This window comes from Ammospiza nelsoni, chromosome 1 (genome assembly GCF_027579445.1).
Source record: "Ammospiza nelsoni isolate bAmmNel1 chromosome 1, bAmmNel1.pri, whole genome shotgun sequence".
Taxonomy (NCBI): domain Eukaryota; kingdom Metazoa; phylum Chordata; class Aves; order Passeriformes; family Passerellidae; genus Ammospiza; species Ammospiza nelsoni.
This window is the reverse complement of record NC_080633.1, coordinates 122,397,217-122,420,074: the sequence shown is the minus strand read 5'-3', so window position 1 is coordinate 122,420,074 and position 22,858 is coordinate 122,397,217. Positions and strand designations below refer to the sequence as shown.

At 41.6% G+C, this 22,858-nt stretch overlaps 1 protein-coding gene across 1 annotated transcript in view; it reads right to left on the bottom strand.

The window, feature by feature from the left end:
- Window positions 1-10,516: 10,516 nt before the first annotated feature.
- Window positions 10,517-22,858, bottom strand: part of LY96 (lymphocyte antigen 96) — a 30,211-nt gene continuing 17,869 nt past the window's right edge. Inside the window, exon 5 of the mRNA XM_059482230.1 lies at window positions 10,517-10,673. Within this exon, the coding sequence (XP_059338213.1) occupies window positions 10,635-10,673 (39 nt within the window). The 3' untranslated portion in view covers window positions 10,517-10,634. The remainder of the gene's footprint in view (window positions 10,674-22,858) is intronic.

The window sequence follows — 22,858 nt, the reverse complement described above, 5'->3', positions numbered from 1 at the left end:
GCCTTAGGAGCAGGAGCACAAAGAAAACTTGATGTACTGCCCTGAGAGAGACATGGAACAAAGGATGGGGTGGCACAGAGGTGTTGTGGTCATGCTCTGTTTAAAACCATGCAGCTAACAGGAACTGAGCCAAAGAAATAACCCAAATGGTGACTGAAAGGTGAACTTTGTTCCATTGACACAAAAACACATATTGCTTTTCATACTCTGGCATATGCAAATTAAGTAAAACCTGTACATGCTTTACATTTATGACTAAAGCCATTCAAACTCCACCTAAATATGAAATCACATCAACTATTTCATGTAATGTAATGTAATGTTCAATGTAATATTTCATTTTCCCCTCAAAAAAAAAACAAAACCCAAAACAATATAAATGTAGTTTCAATGGAAAGGGAGGTCAGAGATTTCATCTTGGTATCCTGGGATGGTTAACTGCACCAATCTCCTCTCCCATAAGGACACCCACTGGGTATGACTCAAGCAGTCACCTATACTGGATGCTTCCTTGGGAAATTCAGAAAACAACCTTGTGGTGATCATGCCTTTAACACTATGGAGCCATCTCTCCATTTACAGCATTTTTTGCTGGCTGTGTTACTCACATTTTGTATATTCACACGTGTCTCTGCAAACAGTATCTTTATCACTGACAATCCAATAAAAACCTGCATTTCTGTTGCTCAATAAGCTACTTTGCACCTGCCCATGAGAGGTATTGAACACGACCAGACTTCTAATCAGCTGGGAGAGTTCATTTGGAATGAGCGGACCTGGATTTTATGGCACCATTTGTGAACCTGTAATTGTGGTAGTCTCAGAGAATGTGGCTGGATTTACAGAGCCAGTTGGCTCCGCACTTCTGGTGCTTAGTGCTGAAAACCTAAGCCCAGCCACCCCCAGCCCCTCTGATATCTGAGAGCCAACTGGAATGCAAGGGGGTTTATTTTCTGCCAAATCTCTCTTAATACAACAGGAAAATTGCCTTATTCTTAACATGACAAGTAGCCTTATGGTTTCAAGCCTAGTCATGACACACTGATATTTAAAATTTATTATTTATTAAGAAAAAAATAGGGAGCTATCTTGAAATCTTTGAATAACGCCAAAACAAGCAAAATCAACATTAAAGTGTAACACTCGTACTAGTAGCTGATGCAAAGGCAGGCATTTGACCCAGGCCCTGAATGAACAAACAAGCCTGGACATTTAAGTCTGACTCTATGGGAACTATTTATACATAGGAAGAAAGACCTGTCATTAAGGAACTTGACTGAACCGATCCACTTTGTAACAAAGGTGTTTTTCATTTGTGAATAAAGGATGACAAAAGAATGCTGGAAAATTTTAGTCCTATATAAATCTGGTAGAGAAGTATCACACGACAAATTTTCATGACTACGAATTTTCCCCGGTAGCTCTTTCTTAAGAGGAAATGCGGAGGTACCAAAGAACTGGAAAAGTCCAATAAACATCAAATGTTTCACACATGAGTTGTTGGAGATGCACAGTGGTGTTTCAGTACTAAGCCCTGTTTACTGTGGAGGACACTGACATAGGGAAAAGCTGGTCAGTCCAGTGCCAAAGCAGTGTTTTTCCCTTGGTACTGAGCATAAGAGGGGTGTGTGCTGTTGCCCACTGCGGGCCAGAGAGGAAGAAAATCTAGATAACACGGGAACTGAAGATGTACTAATGTTCCAGCTCCCTTGGAGTATCTTGTGCCTTGACACTCAGGATACCCATCAACCTGCCTTACTACCTGAATCTGAGCAACACAGAGATACTGAAAACATCCACACAAATACTCAAACTCAGTTTTGGCCCAAAACTTCAGCAATGTAAAACCAACAGTCTGACAAAGGGAGAGCAATGTTGTCATTTTATTGCAAAAGTCCCATACCTTCTTTGTGATTTCTCATGGGCATCTCCTCATAGCACTGACTCCCTCTTCCTCACAGTACAGACAACAAACTCCAACTCTCTCCTCACCCAGCTAACCCACTCTTCCATAGCACTCGTCTTCCCTTTGGACACAGCTGTGCCCCATTAAGGGCAGGCCTGTTCCTAATCTTTGGTGATGAATACAGCTGCAACTCCTCAGGTATGAGACTACCTTCTGCACTACCTTTATTTTCTTACATTCCATCCCTCCACAGAGCAAGGGGACAGGAGAAGATAAAATTCCCTACCTCAGAAGCATCACTGTCTTTTGTTAATCTCTAAAGGCAGAACCTGTGGCCAGACTGGGAGTAAGTACAGTGGCAACTAGTCATCCCATGGGAGGAGAAAGGGAAAGAAAGGAAGAAAAGCAACAGAACAGTGTGTTCCTTCTGGCCAAGAGGTTGGGGTAAGAGATCTGCCTTTCTTCATAAGCTTGTGTCAAAAAGTAGATTTAAATGAGAGGAAGTGTAATAATAAGCTTCCCTTTGATGCTGACTCAGGTGTCTCTGAGCCACTTCCAGCACCTTCAAAAATCTCCAAGTGTGAAGCTGTTGTGCCTGTTCAGTATCACAGCTAGAAAGTCTCTACAAAACCAACCAATGAGTCTCCCCTTCTGGACAGGTTATGAGCTTCCACCAGAGGTGGAACAGAGGAGCAGAGATGTCACCTGAGAAATGACCAGGAGGGCTATAAAATGTAGCTCTCCCCACAACATCAAGAATCTCTCTTATTTCCAGCAACACAAATCAGCATGTGCAGCCCAGATGGTGCAATGTGGAGGGCTGCAATGCCTGAGAACAAATGAGAAAGGGAAGGAGGTATTCAGCAGGAAGGAGGAAACAGCCTAGAAGATCCAAGGCTTGTTCTTGGTCAAAGAGCCATCCAACTCCCTGGCTAACAAGAACAGTCTTTTCTACTTCCTAAGAAGGTGTAGTTATTTTGGATTTTTAGCAGAGCAAAATAAAACCACACAGCCATAAAATATTGCAAACAGAAATTTCTCTTCTGCATCAGGGTTTACTAAATTTTTTACATTCCTACTGACTTAATTCCTGAGGGGGGGGGGGGGGGGGGGGAAAGATGGAAACAAAGCAAACTCTTCCTTTCCCAAATGGGAGCTCTGTCTGATGATGCAGTAGATCATCTGCCCACGTTATTACTGCTAACAGCAAAATTAATGAGCAGATATAAGGTGTAAGAGACAAGTCAAACCAGCAAAAGCAGGAACGTTCATTCTACTTTACCCTGGTACAGAGAAATAGAATGAGATTATGGCTAGCAGAAAGAAAACGGTAAGAAAGGAATGGAAGAAGTTTAAATAAAGACTTTATTGGGTCCTGTCCATTTTGTCAAGCTTGCCTGTGGTGAAAAGCATATTTTTTCAAAGCTTCATAACACAATACTGCAAAGCATGCCTGCCTTGTACTCAGTCTACAAGGCACCATCCTAGCTTCCAATGCTTTCACAGCAGGATATGGTAATCCATTGCCTTAGCCTCTAAGGCATTTGCCATAATACTCAGGTCATCACAGAGCACATTTCCCTATAGAGCTTTACAATCGCTTGAAGGTCTCAATGAAAAATAAAATAACATAAACCAGCTGGCCTATTTTGCATACGTATTCCTTGCTCTACCTTTTTCACCTGAACATCCTGTGCCCCTTCTGGAAGTTCCTTAATTAACCCTTACTTTATCTTACAACTATCAAATGTAAATTAATAGTCATGTGGGGTCATCTTTCCAAGGTTGCACTTCATGGCATACACCTGCTCCTGCCTGTCAGAATTAAATCTGGAGGTTGCTGAGTTGCTCTTTAATCTACGTCATTTATGGATACAGCTTTTCACCTATACAGCAATCTTAATTTGGGCTTTCTGATGGAAGCAACAAAGTCCCAGGAGGAAAATACTCTCTTTACAAAATGGGTTTTTTTTAATTGAGGGTGAAAAATAGGATGAATATCCATTTTGAGATTTTATAGTCTTTTAGCCTTTCTTAATTTTTTTTTTTTTTTACACATGGTGGGTTTATTTTAAAACAGCTTTCATTAATAGAGAACAGAATTCCCTTAGCTGACCTTAGACATATGCAGCCTCACAGATGGGAAGGAAGGGTGCTTTAGGCTAAATAAGCAAATGATGTATAGGGGATAAACGGAGGAGATTCCGTCTGCTGTTCTGTGGCAGCTCAGCAGTGAGTGGAAGCAGGGAGGGAGTCACCAGCACGCAGCAGCACCGCTGCTCCATGAGGGAGGTTTGGTCCCCCTGGAGTCACCACACACAGCCATCCTCATGTAAAGCATCCTGCAACCCACTAGGCTGATCCTTCCATTGGAGTAGATATGCCTTCTGTTTGCTTGGGAAGACTCTGAGGGCTAGATTTGCTGTTTGGAAATTGTTGTTATTACAGTGCAAGACTTCTATTTTCATTACGTTGCAAGGGTTCCATATTGCTAGAGTTCCATACCTCCTTGATGTTTCTTGTAGGCAGCTCCTCCAGGCATTGACTCTTCCTTGTCCTCACAGCAACCACTGACTCCAGTTCTTGCCAATCCACTCTTTTATAACACTCTTCTGACTGGCTACAGCTGTGGCCTGTAACATCAGGCCTGCTCCTGATCTTTAGTAATTGGTTCAGCTGCAACTCTTTAGGGGATAAGATTACATTCTATACCGCCTTCATTTATCCATACTGGGTCCCCCTACAGGAAATAGTGAAATTTGAGGCAGCTGCAGGTTTTTATTAACTGACTTCTTATCCAGGAGCTGTGAAACAGATTCATGTTATTACATGAGGGTAGATGGAGTAAACAGTATTCAGACCATCACCCCAACAGTAATCACCATTAACAATTGAGGAAAATAAACACTGGAGAGTGAATAATTTTAGTAAATATGACATTTCCCAGTATAAAATTCTACCTTTCGATCCTGCAAAAGAAGTGTAATAATTGAAATGGAATTGCTTTATATCTTCTTTATCACTCTATTCAAGTTCATAAAATATAAAAGAAGGAACAAGGAAGAGAAAACAAAAAGTAGTCAAAAAGGCTTAAAAGAAATCCTGTAATTTCAAAGAGCTTATAATTGTATTTTGTTTTTCACTTCCAGAACAAATTCTCTCTAAGAAACAAGTACACAATATCTTGTAAACTGTCTTGCAGTATTTCCATAAGACATCTTATGGATGTCATTCCATAAGACATTCCATAAATTATTGTTTCCCAAAGTCCTTGATCTTGATGCCATCTTAGAATGCTAGAATGGGTTGATTTGGAAGGGACCTTAAATGTCATGTAGTTCCAATCCCTCTGCCATGGACAGGGATTTCTTCCACAACACCAGGTTGTTCAGAACCCCTCCCAACTCAGCCTTATCTTGTACATGTTATCTAAATTAATCTGAATACTAACTATTCATCCTAACCTGTAAAATCAGCTATGTACTTGTTACCTCATTATAATATTGAAAATTGAAGGTATTTTGATTACTTCTTCCAGGTGACATTCTTAATGAAGGTGAAGTTGCTTAAACTTTTTCTATCAAAATAAAAAAGTAGGAATATATTGAGGAGAGTATTTGTAAGAACTACTTGAATTCATGCCAGTCAAACCTCAAAACAACCCAAAATAGTGCAATTTTCCCACCATAATAACTTCCTTTTTCCTTCCAACACACCCACATTGTAAGCATGTACCCCTGCAGTCCCATTGATAACACTACATCAGACCTCAGGAAAACAGAGCCATATTGGAAAAGGTATTTGTTTCTGCTGCTCCCTAATAGCTCCTCATTAGAACTGAAGTTTTCTTTAGTAGGTAGATTTATATGCTTGTTGGCTAGAAATGGGGCATTCGGTGAATCCATTGAGCCAAAAGACATCTGAGTGTATGGCATTTTTATCTTTCCATTGTTTTTTAAGGCTGCTTATTTACTGAATTCAGATACTGGTGTATATTCATGTAACTAATTACCAGTAAATCAAACAAAATTGTTTAAAAGGCCAGTGCGTACACGCACACTCATACTCAGGTGCATACACAAAAATAAAGGATAATACATTTTTGTGCATTGGGTTACACCAGCACCACGTGTAACAGGATCTGGAGAAGATAAACTTCCTTAATCGGGGTACAACAAGAGTTATTTTAAGAAAGACAGGATGTCTAGAGGGGTCAGGCTTTGGACAAAGAGATCCTTTCTGCTTCTTTTCTTAGGGAAGAGGAGACAAGTAGGCTAGATTAAAAAACGATGTCCTGTTACAAGCTTGAAGATGGCTCATAGCTCATGCCTAAGTTTCCAGCAAGGTGCAACCTCTGCAAGGCAGAAGATGAGCTGTGTGTTTGCAGCAAGGCCCTTTACTGGGCACACCCAGTGTGCTCCATATCCTGGGCATTGCACTGCTAACAGATGTTACCAGCCCTTTTCAGTGAGTGTAGCTTCATTAATTGGAAATGTCTACATTTACATCATTTCTGGATGCAATTGAGCGCTGCAATCAAGTTATTGGCATATTAATATTACTCCTGTCCCCACCCTCACCATGAAAATCCAGTAGATTGCAGTACTGGGAAGGGCACCCTTCTTAGACCTCTCCAAGACTTCCCATGCGGTCATGAGCTGTCAGGGCAGCTGTTGCTACAGAACTTTAATGAAATAATGTTTGGTATTTAATGACAAAATCTTTATTCTGTGCATCTAAGACACCTTCTAAAACATTGCATCTCTTTGCCCATCATTATCAAACACCGATACTGGGGAGAAAGGGGTAGGAATTTGGGCCCTACTACTCTGACTAGAGGATCTAAATCCTCATTTCTCTGTTAGGAACTTCTTTCTGATTTACATATGCATTTAGTGCAGTGACAGCCCTGTTCTTTAGTTTAAGTATTTCCTTCCCTCCCTGGCCTTTGTACCCTTGAGACATTACTAGAAAGCAATTCTTTTTGCTGAGTAAAGTAACATATTTTTTAATATGTTCTAAAGCATCATTAATATAATGGCAATTCTGTTTTCTGCAAGTATTGTAATGCGAGTTCATAATACTTGATTATGTGTGACCATGACAACAATGAGTCTGCAGGAAAAGTCTCACCAGTGCCATGCAGAGGGGTGTATATAGTGGAAAGTACCCCTGTGGAGCTAATTCCTATGTAAATCTCTGCTGGAAGGGAAATATTTGATGTGTTTTGGTGCCCTAAGTGAATTTTTTTTCTCCATGATTACTACAGATCCTTCTGACTACTTTTTGATCTGTAGTTTTCAACAGATGAACTCCTGTCATATTGCAAGAAAGTGATGTTATTTTTCCTTAAACACAGGAGCTAGCACTTCATAGTGTTAAACCCAATCCTATTTCTATTATTGATTTATCACAGTCATCCCTTTATTTTCTTGTAGGAATCCTCTCTGTCCTAAAACCATGGCATCAGCAAATTCCATTTAGAGACAAGTACTGTCTGTGACAAGGCCATTATGGAACACATAAAACAGGACTGGCACTAGAGCTACAATCAAGACCTCTTCCCAGTCTGACAGGGACCCTTCCAGTGCAATTCACAGCTGTCTCCCTGTACCTGTTCCTTCAGTCATTTTCCCCAGTTCAAACTTCTCCTGTGGTCCTGTACCTAAGGTGTTATGGCAGGCAATAGGGGTTAGGTAGTGCCCTATTTAGCCAAGGTTATCAAAGGCAGATAGCTGGCTAAATTTTTCCATGCCTCTCACACTGAATTTGAAACATTTAGAATTTGCTTTATGTTTTTTATTTAAAAACCTCCCTCAAAATGTCATTCAAATCCTTGCTTATGCTGAGGTCAGAGTAGAACACCCAGAGTAACTCAAGAAAGAAGAAGAGTGGGGTTTCTGCTGGTCTGGGGGCTACAGCCCCTTCGCAGCCCTGTTTCAAAGAGGCCTTTTACCAAGAGTAAAGGCTTCAGCTGTTTTCCAGTGACCTGGTGGAAAAACTGCCTGGACAGATTTATCAAACCTGCCTCATGGCTTTAACTACCATCTTCAATCAGGTTGTGATTAGAAAAGTCACTTCTTTCCTCCTGCCCTGCGCCAGGGAGCTCAGTGGGGCTCCTTGGGCGCTTTCTCCCTAACCTTCAGAAGGGCTAACACGGCACAGATCCTCCCAAAGCTTTTTCTCGAGTCTGCTGTTCCTGCAATGAAATTCCAAGTCTTCTCCACGCTGAAGTCTCCAGGTTGCTTTCCCCAACTCACATCAAGGCTTGTTGGTTCAGCAAAAAGTGTTTCTCTGTCATGTCCTCGTTGTTAACTGAAAACAAACAAAAAAACCAATGTTCCCTTCTTTCAGATCAAAGTCTTATTGGTGAATAATGCTGGCATTCCATAAAACCTAAACCATGTCACTGCTAGTAATGTGCACTCTGGTTCATAGCTCAGAAGTGGAAGCTTTTAATCATAATTACTAAAAATCTGTATCTGCTATAGTATTACACAGCTCCTCATGTACATTAATGTCAGAGTAGCAGCTCTGTAGTTACCCAGACTTTTTATTTGCTCCTCAACTGCTCTCAGGATTATTACAACTGCTTCTCACATCCCTTCACCCTTCATGTCATTTAGATTGGCGCAGTATTCCTGAAGTTAAAGTGCCAAGCTCCATCAATTTGTGGTTCATGTATGTGTGCTGCAACATGCAAGCACTGCCTGAAGAGCTGAATATCCTCTGGTAGATCATAAAGGAAAACATTGGAGCTGTTTCTATTGTCACCATCACTACTCCCAACAGCAGAAACCAAAAGTAAGTTTAAGAGCAATTGTGCTCAGGGAGCTACATAAATGCAGGCTCGAGGTTTTTAAAGATAAGAAACAAATATGTAAAGATGGAGAACACAAGGTGCTGTAAACTGCCTGCAATAACAACATCTTACATTAACAATAACAGAACTGCTTTACAAGCTAAGCTAGTTTTCATCATTCATGTGATTTGTTTCCTTTTTATGTCTCACTCAACTTGAACAGTGACAGCTCCATTTGTATTTCAATCAGTTCTGTTGTCAGGCAGCAAACCTATGTTGCATCTCTTGTGTTGGAAATACTTCGAGGGAACAATTTGAAATAAACTACTTAAACAAAAATTGAAAGAAAATCTTGAAAACCCCTTATCTTGAGGACTTTACAGACTAAACAGCTAAACTTTGCTTCAAAAACTGACACAATGTAACTTCCCTTGGATATTTAACAGATCTATAATGCTTGAATGCCTTTCTGCCTTTGCATAAAATACAAGCATGTGACTAAATTAACTTTTAATTTTTATGTGTAATCCACCCTATACACAACTGCTAATTATAAAAGTAAAAAACTATGAAAGGTTGCTTTTCTGGAGAACAACTAGATTTGATTTTCTTCTCAAAACTGGAAGACTTAATGTACAGAGAGCAACACAAGCTGTTAACCTCCACATAATTTTTGCTGTGCTGCAGCTCCACAATAAAAACAAGAGCCAGGAAATAAGCCACTCTGTTTTCCAAAATTCGCTGTAATCACAAGTTAATTCAATAATTTGCCTTTTCTGCCTGTCCAAGAATTAACATCCCCAAAACCACCTTTGAAGAGAACAAGTATTGTCATCAAATTGCAAGTCATCTTATTAATGATCAAAAACATAACATAGAGATTTAATATCTCTGGACTTTTGAATGAATGACTGCTTGGAATAGCTCAGGACTCAGAATTTTAGGTGTAATAATCCAGAATTTCTGCTCTTAAAAGGACAAAAAGGAAAGGAGAAGGCTAACAACAGTTCTGTTCCTTGTCCTTTGCACCAGCAGAGCTGGTAGATTGTTTTGGAAAGGGGGGAGATGCTCTGGTCCCCCCAAAAAACACTCAGACAATTTCTTCAAGTGTGATAGAAGAACTGCATGAGAGCTTTTGCCTCAGCAAAATATCTCATTTTGTTTCCTTTAAATACAGATAGAAGATGTAAAGACAAGGAAGTAGTCAGAGCTCCCAAGCTGCATTTCTCTTTGCTTGGGAAATGCAGCTGCAGGGGAGCTGATTCAAGATGTCTCAACAAGAAACATTATCAAAAACCTGACTGCCAGGGAAAGGCACTCAGAACAGTTTCATCTGGGTGACCTTTGTGACTGAGATTGTGGAAATGGTAACACAAGAACCTCTTATGCTGGCATTGTGTTCCTTGGGAATTCATCATGGCGTTAATTGCATAGAGCAGAAGTGAGTCCAAAACATATGATTCAGATTCAAAATTAAAGTGTCTCACAGTTTGAAGAAGTTTAAATTAATGATTCTGAACTTCCCCATCACTGTAAAATTACAGAAATAATTGCTGCCTAATGTTGCCAAGGAAGTTAAAAAGTGCAAGCGTGTCAGATACAAATATATGTAGTTAAATTTAATGCAAGTCTTCTTTTTGCCATGCTATATAATCAGACCGTACAAATGGCAACAGAGCACATTTATCTCTGAATCTGTCCTCACCTTCAGCCAAGTTTTCAATACAAACAAAAAAACTATGAAAGACTGTTTGTCTGAAGAACAGCTATATTTTATTTTCTTCTCAAAACTGGAAGACTGGAATCTTTGTCTCCCCAGAGTTGCAGCTTTGTAGAGAAGATATCTGGAGCAGCATGTTTCGTATGGCTCAAGCATTAAGTTTCTGATCCAAGCTCCTGTGATTATCAAATCCAGTCTCCATACTGTCAGGTAGTCAGTTTGTACTGTGGTCTGAACTTTTTTCTCTGAAAATTCAAGAACACCTGCATAAGTGAATATTTCTGCTTTCAAATATGACGTGTGTACCACAATATTACAGTATTGTGCAGTATTCAAGATGGGGGAAATTAACCCAATACAGTACAATAGGAAAAATTGCAATTACAATTTTAAAAATGACAACAAATCTCCATTAAGATTAGTTGTGCTAATCCCTTTAACCTTCATTTAAATTTCAATTTTAAAAATGGCAATAAAATTGTTGCAGTTATAAAACCATCTTCCTCCTTGCCAAAAAAAACAGGAGGTTTTTTCCAAGGTTGGCTGTGACCTACCCTAAAAAGAGATTTTCACCATCAACCCCAGAGTGGACATTTAACTCCTACGAAAAGCTGGGAAAGTATAATCAGAGCAGCTTTGCTGGGCATAGGTGCAGGATGCCACACATCAGATGTTTACTCAGTTAATCTGCAGTGTGAAACTAGAAAGAGAGGGAGGAAGAGAGAGGAGCCATGACACAGCATTGTCAGCTCTCTTTTCTGCAATCCCTTCCCTCCATCATTCCCTCAGAAATTGAGATACCTAAGCCAACAACTTGCATGTGTGCAATCCTGTTTCAAATTAATTACTGGCTCAACCCAAAGTGATATAAGTCAGTCTTAAAACCTGCAGAAAACTCTTCCTGTCTTAATTGACACATGATTACAGCATTATTTAAACAGCAAAAATATTTCAAAACCTCAATCCTGCTATCTCCAAAGGCAAAAAGCACAGGTGGGAGGGTTCAGAGAAGTTGGATGTACTGAGCCAGTGGACCTGGTACAGCAGATGTTTATTTATAGCACAGTAGTAGTGCACATGCATTCCCTGAAATACAAATCCAGCTTGCATGAAGCAGGCATGTTTCCAAAGGTCTTTGGGAGAATGACAGACATGCTACAGTTGGAATATAGCTGCTATTCAGCTATTTGTCCTTTTCTGTAACATATTTCCTAGTTTCATATTAGTATTTTTCTTACTAACTAGCTTCCTACTTATTTGATCTTATTTGGAAAGGGAGGGGGCCTGGAGAAAGGAGGTTTTCCTGGTGGCTGAAGGTTTGTGCAAAGTACACAACCATTTTCTCAGGATGATGAAAATAACTGTACAGTGTGAACCAGTACAGAGGTACTAGCGTAGAAACTGCTTTCCTTAATTAAGAATGTAGCAAGGTAGATCAAATTGAAATTGGGGTAGGTGGCCTCAGACAGGCTGGCTTTGGCTTGCCAGTGTCAGCTGCTGCCTCCAGGCTGGGATCAGCCTGCATATTGCCCATGGCAGGAGGTCACAGGTTGCCCCTGCTGCAGCCATGGCTGCTTTTCTGTCTGTCTCTCTTCTCTGTGTGTATCTCTTGTCTGCATATTGAGGCATGGTTATACCCAATGGCACTGGCTCTGTGAGATACTGGAGCAGGACAAACAGTGTGAATGCCGTGCAAAACTGCAGCAGACTGTGGGTGGGTGCTAGCCAAGGAGTGAGGATGGCAAGGGTACAAGTTCCCAATGATTAGCTGTGTCATTTGGACACACAGGGAACTGGCTGCTGGTCCCACAGACCAAAGTTTATGTGCTAATTTGCCACCTGCCTTTTGTCTTCATCTGGGCTATTTATGCACTTGAGGTGGCAGACGCTGTCACCCTGCACCCCCAGCTCTCCCACACTGTCCCACAAACAAAGCTCTTAGAAGGATGGGTGATCTTGCCAAAAGCCTTGAAGCAGAGAACTGTGTGGGACAGCCCTGGAGATTTATACAGATCAGCAGGTGCCTAAAGAGAGCATGGCACTGGCTGAAATCAGTGCTGGAAGGGTAGCAGGCTCTTCCCTGCCACTGGGTCCTGCCAGCCCCAGACAAGGGATCATCAGTAACTCACCTAAAATCCATTTAACATTTCCTTCCCTCGCCTTTTAGGGGGCAGACAGTGATTTCACAAGACATCATCTCAGTAAATAATTTTCTGATTAATGCTTATGCACCCTTTAGATGCAAAATAAAATGAATGTAAAAGATCAATGGGTGAATTATTGATCCTGTCAAAACTCTTTATAGCTAATTATAGCACTGAATGCTAACTGAAGTGGCTATTGGCTACCTACCTGTCAAAATAAAGTCACTAGTATGTTTACAAAAAACTCCCAAACAACTTTAAATCTGGCGCTGTTATAGTATTCCACCTCATTTATTCCAAAGACAAGTCATACCACCTGGATTGCTTGGGGCAAGACAATGATTAAATACAAGGTCCTGCACATGGATAGGGAGGATCCAAGCATAAGTACAAGCTGGGTGGGGAAAGGATTGAGAGCAGCCCTGAGAAGAAGGATTTGGGGGTGTTGGTTGATGAGAAGCTCAACATGACCCAACAATGTGTGCTGGCAGCCCAGAAAGCCAACCAAAAGCAGAGTGGCCAGCAGGTTATTCTGCCTCTCTACTCTGCCCTCATGAGATCCCACCTGGAATGCTGCATCTGGGGTCCTCCATGAAAAAAGGATGTGGGCCTGCTGGAGGAAGTCCAGAGGAGGCCACAAAAATGATCAGAGGGCTGAGACACTTCTCCTATGAAGACAGACTGGGGGACTTGATGTTCATCAGCCTGGAGAGGACTCCAGGGGAATCTTACAGAAGGCTTCCCTTACCAATGGGGGCCTACAAGAAAGCCAGAGAGGGGCTATGGACAAGGGCATGCAGTGACAGAAGAAGGGGGAATGAATCCAAAATAAAAGAGAGTAGGTTTATATTAGGAAGAAAGTCTTCCCTATGAGGTGGTGGGGCACTGGAATAGGCTGTCCAGAAAAGTTGTAGATGCCCCATCCCTGGAAGTGCTCAAGGCCAGGCTGGGTGGAACTCTGAGCAAACCGGTTCAGTATAAAGTGTCCCTACTAATGGAAGGGGTGTTGGAACCAGATGATCTTGAAGATCTCTTCCAACCCAAACCATTCTATGATTTTATGAATTACAAACTGTTGTTCCTGTCCTCCCTTGCAACAGAAAGCGTTGCCAGCATTTTTGTGCATCTCCAGCTAGGCAGGATCTCACTGCAAAGCACTGTGTGTGTTAAAAACAGAACATATTCCCACCATGAAAAACAAAAAAGCTTTGAAATAATTTCAGAGTGTCTCCTTTACTTTTCCAAGGTCATTTCTCTTACATTCAGTAAGAGTTTCTGAGAAATAACGGAGCAACATGGGTGTTCTGCAGCAAAAAAAAAAAAATCACAGTGGAAACTGTTTCACTTATAACTGAACCTATCTCAACCCTATAATAATTTTTATTAACTCTCTGGATTTTTTTTAAAGCAATTAGTTTATATAAGTCAAAGTTGAAACCCTACTATTTATCTCTCTTGCATTAACAAGCATGAAGTGCATTTGAATTTGTTAATCTCCTAATAAACCTCAGGAGGCCTTAGGAGACTTCTCCTGAGGTCTCCTGGACAGGAACAGTTTTCTCTTTCATATTTTTACAGGGAACAGTTGTACTCATTTAAGCTACAAATTATGCAGACACCTCCCAAAGTTTTACATAAGATGTTTCCCTTTTCTACTCTCAATAGAGTGGATTCCTCTTGCATGGGAGAGCTAAATTCAGCCTCCAGATCTAACTAAAGGTCTCTCAGGACATGAACCAGGGCTATTCCTAGTAGCTGATCAAGCTCACGCTATCTCTCAGTATCACAAACCAAAAGGCTCCACTGGGAAAATTTCTTTGGAACCACTATGCTCCCACTAATCCTTTTTACTTCTGTGAACTGTCATTTTCTAATAAAAAACATTAATCCAAAAATCCCAACCAGCTGCTCTGTCATGCCATTTATCAACACCCAGTATGCTGAGATTTACTACAGAACTCACTTTGTGGCTGTTGGACACACTCAGTTTAGGAGGCTGCTGTACTGCTGGGTGCTATTCAAAGGGTATTCTGCTGTCTGCACCTGCAGGTAGGATGACAGAAAAAATTAAGAAAATATGATGGTACTTTGGGGAAAAGGAGGAATTTCAGTAGAAAACTGAGAATCTGTCACAGACAATGTAAAAAGAAAAGCTGAGAATGCAGGATTTGGATGCCTTGTGGCCATCCAGACTACCTGAGCTAACCTTTATAAAATGATGCGTACTTTTGTGCAGGGATTCATTTCCCCTAACTTTATGGTAGATGTCCAAAGGCATCTCTACTGCCAAAAGAAGGAAGATGGCAGTATTCAGGCACAAATCACCTTTGATTACATGGATATCCAAAACACTTCAGTTGTGTAGTTGTTTGTTTCTCTGCATTGATTATTGCAGGGTGCGCTGAGAGATAGCTCAGATGAAGACGTTGCAGAAATCTGCAGTTTCACAAGAGGAACCTCATTCTGCTTGTGGCTGAATCACACACCATGTACCCATGAAAGAGTCTTTCAAATATAGGACAATCCAGAAAGCTCTATTTCAAAGACACTTCATGAGTGAATATGATTTTGGCTTCCTTACACGTTCTCTCCACTGAATTGGTCAGCAATCCAAAAGAGGACAAAAAAGTACTTCTGAAGAATCAGAGCCTTGATATGAAAAGCAAGCATTCTGGCAGGACACAGAGTGCCTAATATTAATGAACTGCTTTTTTCCCCCCCTTTTTATTTAAAGAGATTTCCTTGTAACTTGCTCAGATGGCATGCTCAATGCCTCAGGCAAGACTGTGCAGCTGCCTCTACAGCTTGCTAAGGACTTGGCTACATTACAAGTGTCATATTTTCTCACAGATAAATTGTTCTTGAATAACATTGCCTAAGTAATAGGGTTTCCATCAGTATTGGCTTTGCACACCTCCTTCCTTCTTTTCACCCTACTTTTATCATACAGACATGTTAACTGTGACCACTGCAAAGAAGCTGTTTTTATGCTTTAGTTCCCCCTGAGTCCCTTTTACCATCTCCAAGGGAATGGATGGCATATGGGATCATGTTCCACATGCCACCGTGGTGCCTTTTCTTTAGCACCTGCTTTAAAAATCCAGGGCCACAGTGCAATGGACAAAGTTTAGTTAGAGCCCAGAGCAGTTGTTATACAGCAGGTTAGTGACTGAAAGGAGCTGTCCTCATCCAGCTTTGCCACTTCCAGGAGCCATTCTTGCATCTCCCAGGTCCTGTGAGGACTCGCTGAAAGCAAGGGGGTGGATTTTGTGCATGTGTGAGTTAGAGGAGTGTGGGTTTGCAGATTTTAGGAAAGGAACTGATTTCAATGTACCAACAGAAATGCACCTGTTTTTGTTTATCTAAAATTTCTTACTTCACATTAAATATTTAATTTATATCCTCTCTTTTGCAGCGTTGAGAAGAGACAATATATAGCCATTTTTGTCCTGAAGGAATTCTGTTCTCCTAATTAAACTCTTTTCCTCTGTCCAAACAATTCCCCTGATGACACAAATTGCACAGGTTGTGAATGGCAGGAGATCAGACTGTGAAACCTCTGAAGACCATGGGAGTGGCACAGATCCACAGGGTGGCTGGGTGCATGTGCAAGTGCAGTAACAGGTTGTTACTCCCCTTACTGACCATGCACCCAGCTTCCTGTCCCTAAAACTGGCTAAACAAAAGATTTCAAACTGGCATTACGTACAAGGACTTAAAATCCACCACATCCTTGTCCCCAGGTTGGCAGCCCCTCTCTGGCTCTGCAGCTGCTCCTCACCCCACGTGCACCCAGGCTGAGCTACCTTGCTCAGAGCTGTGCCAGCAAAAGCTGCAGCTTCTGTGAAACCAGAAACATGACAGTCTTCCTCACTGGCTCTCAAAATCAAGCACCGAAAATCCTAAGGAACCCAGACACTGTGTTTGATCTCTTTTTAAAGCTAAATTTTGAATAAATGGAGTTGTCTGCTGCTGAATGGTAGCAGAAGGGTTTGTTGTCTTACCCACCCCTACAAAAAAAAATTAACCAAAGCTTTGCTAGAAGAACCAACAGGGAGAACATCACAAGCATAGGCTAATATTTACAATATTTGCAGCACCATGCCATCCAGCTGAAGACAGCAAGACGACAGAGTGGATAAAATGCCAGCATTTTCTGCAGATTTTTCTGTGTTACTGCCCCTAACATTGCTCCCACTGATGGGGGATAAAGTGAAGGCAACAAGCAGGGGAAATTTTAGCCAATGTTTAGTAACATGGCTGCAGCCCAAGTCACCATGCAGAATGTAATTCCACTCCTCTGAAGACTCAGCAGTGCTCATTGCAGCAGATAAACAAGTCGCTCTGTTACCCTGAGGCGTGACAAGCGCTGCTGTGGAGCTGCCTGGGTGGAGAAGAAGGGATCCAGTGCAAGATCCAAGCCCACATTCCTACCTGGGAAGGCCAAAGAAAGAAAAACTATCTCAGCTTTCTGCTAGATGTGGTCTTATCACAAGCAGAGCACGTCTCCCATATCTGACCCCAGGGCCCAAGGCAGGACTTGAAACTGAGTTCACTGTCACCAATGATGCCTTTCTCTCTTCTTGCCTAGGCAGAATATGTTGAGGGTGCAAGTGGGGTGCTTTGGGGTCACTTCTCTGCAGTGCCACGAAAATTTTAGACAAATCATTTTGGGTATGTCTGTATTAAGAGGGTTGAGAAACACCAACGCTCTTCACTTTCTCTGGGGTCCCTCAAGGCCCAGAAGGAAAGTTAATAGAGAAGCAAAGCAAATACTATCTGCCCTGCTAAACTCCACAAGCAGATATCCATTGGACATAACAACTTTGCACAGTTCTGCATCAATACTTTTGTATTTTTTCTAGCCCCAGGCTGTTATAAGTCATATACCTGCAGCACCATTCAAATTTTACCATTTGGAAAAAAAAAAAAAACACCAAACCACACAAACAAACAAGCAAACAAACAAACAAACCCACATCCAGGTGTGATAGAAGAAATAAACCTTTTGAAGTGCTTTAGGTGTTTTGGCAGGAAAGAATATTAAACCCCCAGAGAAATATCTTGTATGGCATAATAAACAGTGAACTTTGCCCAGGCCTGGGACCTTTGCCTCCCCTTAATGCTTTTACAAAATCAATTAAACTTGTCCTCCTTAGCAGCTTGAGATTTTTATTTTTTTCCACAAAGTAGAGAGACAAAACTCCCAAATGGTATCAGCAGCATCCCAGCACAGAAGAAATGTTATTTGTCAGACCACAGCATTGTGAAATACTTCACCGCTGAAACTATATGGACTTGACAGAAACTGCAGTCCAGTTAGAATTTTACTCAAGAATAATTAATTGGCAGGATGTCCTTAGCCCAAAAAAAGCATATTTAACATTTCCTGAACCATCATAAATTTCACCATCTGCCATCTTGCCCTAACATGCTCCCTGCATCTTGAGAAGGCACAAAACCATGAGTGAAGATTTGAGTGTCTCTCTGACTACCAGAGTTCAAAGCATCTGTCAGCTACACCATGTACCAGAACACAGCACACATGGACAACTAGAAATCATACACTCAGTAGTCAATGCTTCTCTCAGACTATTTATAATTCCATCTCTTGGGGAAAGAAAACAACATATAAATTAATGCAGGGTCAGATTCCAGCACAGAAATTCTTTGTCATGCCCCTAATTTGGTCCTAAGTTAAGGCCCTACTTGATTAAAAGTGAAAAACAAATAATGTAGAGAAATCTGCATGTTACTTGTTAAAAGCTCATGAGCTGAAGAAGCAGCTAAATTCACAGCAAATCTCAACCTGTGTGAATCATTCATTCAGAATTAGAAGAATTTTAATGTTCATTAAATGTTCTCAAACAGTTACTTGATGGAAAATCAAGCCTGAATATTCAGTAAAGATACAGTTAATTCGTGTTTGTGGGCTTCTGTGTAGGCTTTGATCAGCAAATTGGCCTCAGTGAGTGCTTTGTGGAGAAGATACTAAAGCTCAGACCCAAATGTTTTCCCTCCTTACCAAGACCATCACAACAGGACCTGTGTGTCCTGAAGTCTGCTCCTGCCCAAGGTAAACACCACATGCACATGCACAGCACGTCCATCACCTCTGGGATGAAGGGGACCTGCTGCCTCAGGACTGCTCACAGTCACACATGTCTGGGGAGCTCTAGATGTGAAGTGGGAAGCGATACTCAATGACTTGTCCAGGATTTCTGTGTGTAAAACAGCCCAGGTGTAGTTACTCTTACAGGATCTTTGGGCACACCAATGGAAATGTGGTCCTCCTAAACTCTGGGAATGCCTCAAAATGATACTCTCTCTCTCCTCAGGATAATGAATTTCACTTTTGTACTTCCCACTTGCTCACTGATGATTACTGTGCAAACTATTTGTGACACGAGCAACAGGACAAAACCCAAACCCCAAAAGTATTGTCACTTAAACCTGTGACAAACCACAGCCACAGTTCTGAACAGCCTCAGGTGACCCCAGCCCAGAGGGAAGGCTGTGCAGGGATGACTTGCAGCAACACAAACCAGATGTCAGAGCAGATATCCCCCACGCTTTTTGTTCTTCCTTGTTGAGACCACAAGGAGTACTTCCCTTTTCTTCTCTGCAAGCAGCTGAGAGCTCTTCTATCCACATATTGCTTTTCCATTGTCAGGCTGCTAATTGAAACTTAAAAACCTTCATTAGTCACTTCCCATGGACCTGCATGTGGATTCATGCCATACAGCAAGGACATTGATTAATGAAACTTGACAAGTGTCCCTGAGAAATCCTACAGGAATTCTGAGCCCAGCAGCTTGCTCTGTCAGAGATGACCATCCCATGGCAGAGTCAACAAAAAGATGGGCTTCAGCTTCTGCAGGGCTGTCAGGCCTCAGACAGACAGATCTTTAAGACCTCCAGACAGCAAGATTATTCCTTTGCCACCTCTTTGCAGAATGCCTTTTTCATCTCTCTTGCTTTTACTTCTTTATGTACTTGTTTGCTCATAAAATTGCCATTTTCTCACTGGACTGTGTATTGCTCCTTCTTTTTTACACTATTTGCTAATGGGCAAGCAAACAAAATGTAATGGCCAACTTTCAGTTTATTGGTCTGGTTTTGCTACCAGGCTATCTGCCAAATGATTACTGAATTTCTAAAGGAACAGGCAATAAAACGTACAAGGAAAATGCAGGTGAATTCCACAATCACTTCACCTCAACAGTGGTGTTATTATGAGCAAGATAAAGGTGTCAGACACAGAAGTGTGGGCTCAACATGCCTTAGGAATAAACCTGCAGTCTTGTGTAACAGGGCTACTAATCCCTTTTGCAATTTAGACTCCCTGAGTTCCCCCTCTCACCACACTTTAACCCCTTGCTGGGCCACTCATCACATAAACCCAGGCATGTCAGGGATGGAGCACATCCCAACACACTGAATTCACAGAATGACTAGGTTGGAAGAGACCTTCAAGAGCACTGAGTCTAATCCAGCCCTAACACCTCTACTAAACCATGGCACTGAGTGCCATATCCAGTCTTCTTCTAAACACATCCAGGGATGGTGACTCCATCACCTCCCCAGGCAGACCATTCATTTCAGAACTTTATCACTCTTTCCATAAAAAACCTTTTCCTAATATCCAACCTATATTTCCCTTGGTGCAGCTTGAGACTGTGTCCTCTGGTTCGGTCAGGGGTTGCCTGGAGAAAGAGACCAACCCCACCTGGCTACAGCCACCTTTCAGGGAGTTCTAGAGAGTGATAAGGTCACCTCTGAGTCTCCTTCTCTCCAGGCTGAACACCCCCAGCTCCCTCAGCTGTTCCTCACAGGGTTTGTGTTCCCAGCCCCTCACCAGCCTCGTTGCCTCCTCTGGATGCTCTCAAGTGTCTCAATGTCCTTCCCAAACTGAGGATTCAGAACTGCACACAGCACTCTGCAATACACAGTACAGTGAAGTGAACCACTCTTCTTCTCCAGGAGTGGCACTTGGCCCCACACACAGAGACAAGAGGCTGTCACAGCCAGATGCAATGTTTGGGTAATTGCTGTTTTTCCCTGGTGCATCAGGTGAAGGGAAGCATTTGTTGCTCCTTTGAGCAATCCCCAGCAATCAAAGGCGCTGACTGACAGCGCTCCAGGGACTGCGGCAGGCGCTGCTCGCCAGTGACTCCTACTAATGAGCAAGCACTGCCTGTGAGACTGCTGGGAAGCAGCTTCTCCAGAGCACCCTCAGACAGTCTGCTTTCTTATCAAACACCAAATAATTGTAGAGCTTCTTTTTAAGAAAGGAAAGGAAGTTTTCCACTGAAATTTAAAAGCTGAGCGGCTTTAGAATTCGTGTATTGGCTCAGTAACTAGCTAGTGGTGTAGCCTTTTCCTTTGAAAACCCAGCCCCTTCCATCCTCCCTTTTGCTCATATAAAGCAGGCAAAGTCAGGCAAGGCAGCCAGGACTCGTGTTGTGATTGGTAATCGTAGGACTGAGAATCTATTTTCATTGACTGGACAACAGACAGCAATGGTGACTCTGCAGCTGACTCCCAGGACAGCATGTGAGATATGCGTGGCATGCTGTAAGCTTTGTAGTCTCCTTTGCAGAGGAAAATTCCCTAGATAAGGACAACAGCAGGGAAGCAAAGGAGGACAGACTGACGAATTTTACAGCAGCACAAGTCCTCAGAGAACACTAAGATCTCTTTTATGGATAGAAATAATTTTCATAAGCTGAAAGAAGAAAAAGAGCAAACGTTTAAACATCTGAACTTGAATAATTTGTTTTAAGTAAACCCTCACAAAGCACAAATGCAAACAACCTTACTTCACCTCAGCCTTTCTGGATCAAGACATGTCTCAAAGTAGATCTCCTAACACCTACAGAAATAGTGACAGACAAAGAAATGGGAGAAACTTTAACTCTTACCTAGCTTAGGTTCCTTGGCAAAGATTTTTTTTATCCTCAAAGGCCAGAACAGAGATGCCTTCCTTTAAAAAGAAATACTTTACTAAACTGTTTACAGTGATTTACAGGTAACTTATGATTCATTGATCTCATATCTAAACTGAATAATCCTTAGTAATCAGAGAGACTCCTAAGTTGGAGGAAGGAAAAGGACAGTTTTCCTTTTCCAGTTTTTTACTTCTACCACATACAAAAATGTCATATACTGTTTGGATATCTCAGTTTACATGATGACATAATCAACAAGTTAAACTTTATATCAGGACCTCATTAAATATAAAAGACAAATAAATGGGGCTCCATGGTCTTTATTCAGAAAACATGAATTCTCTAATTCGTCACTTTATTAATTCACAAATTCTCCAGCTCACAAACTCTCCAACTTACATGTTGCTCTCTCTGTGCCTCAGTGATGTCACACCACATGTTGGGGTGTGACATCAGCTGTACTCAAAGCCAGAGTAAAATGGACACTCACCCTTGCTTCTTGCCAAACACCTCTGAGAAAAAACAGAGCCTAGGTGAGGGGTAGAGCTGTTAGTCCTCTTGCCTTGCTCAGGGAAAGATTTGGGCCCTCACTTAAGCTCAAATCAGGTAACAACTGATGGTTCATTTTTCCAACACAGGGAGATATCTGATAAACATAGACATAAAAATATATTACCAGCAAAACCAATAAAATGCAGCACAATAGTACAACGATCATAGGATGTAATATAAGATGCAATTTACCATTTGCAGATGCTGCATATCTCATAAAAGCACCATACCAATGATGTTCAGAAGTTTGTTCTATTTCTGTTGCAATTCTGACAATGCAGCCAATATCATGTTTGATAGCAGTGGTCACCTGTTTTGGACAAATAATAGCCATTTCACATTTGGTGATTAAAGTTTTCAGCTCATCAGTTTGAGAGCACACTGTGTCCTGTGCTGGCCCTAAGGGACCAGTGGGGCCCATGTTGTAGGCCAGTCTGACACCAGCACTGGGGGGAAGTTTGCAATATGTCTCTGTTAAGCTGTCTGTGGGTCTTTAATGACATGAGGTGCTTTAGGCTTAAATTTTTACCTCTCATTACCCAACTCCAATTCGATTGCCAGTAAATTAAATTAATTTTGCCCAAGTTGTCTGTTTCGCCCATGGTTGTAATTGCTAAGTGATCTCCTCCTGTCCTTTTCTCAGCCCATGAGCATTTCATTATATTTTCTCTAGGTGAGGAGGGCAGTGATAGAGTGCCTTTGGTGGGCACCTTTGTCCAGCCAGGGTCAACCCACACATCTGCATAGCAAGGAATTCATTTAATTCTGACGCAGGATTGAACC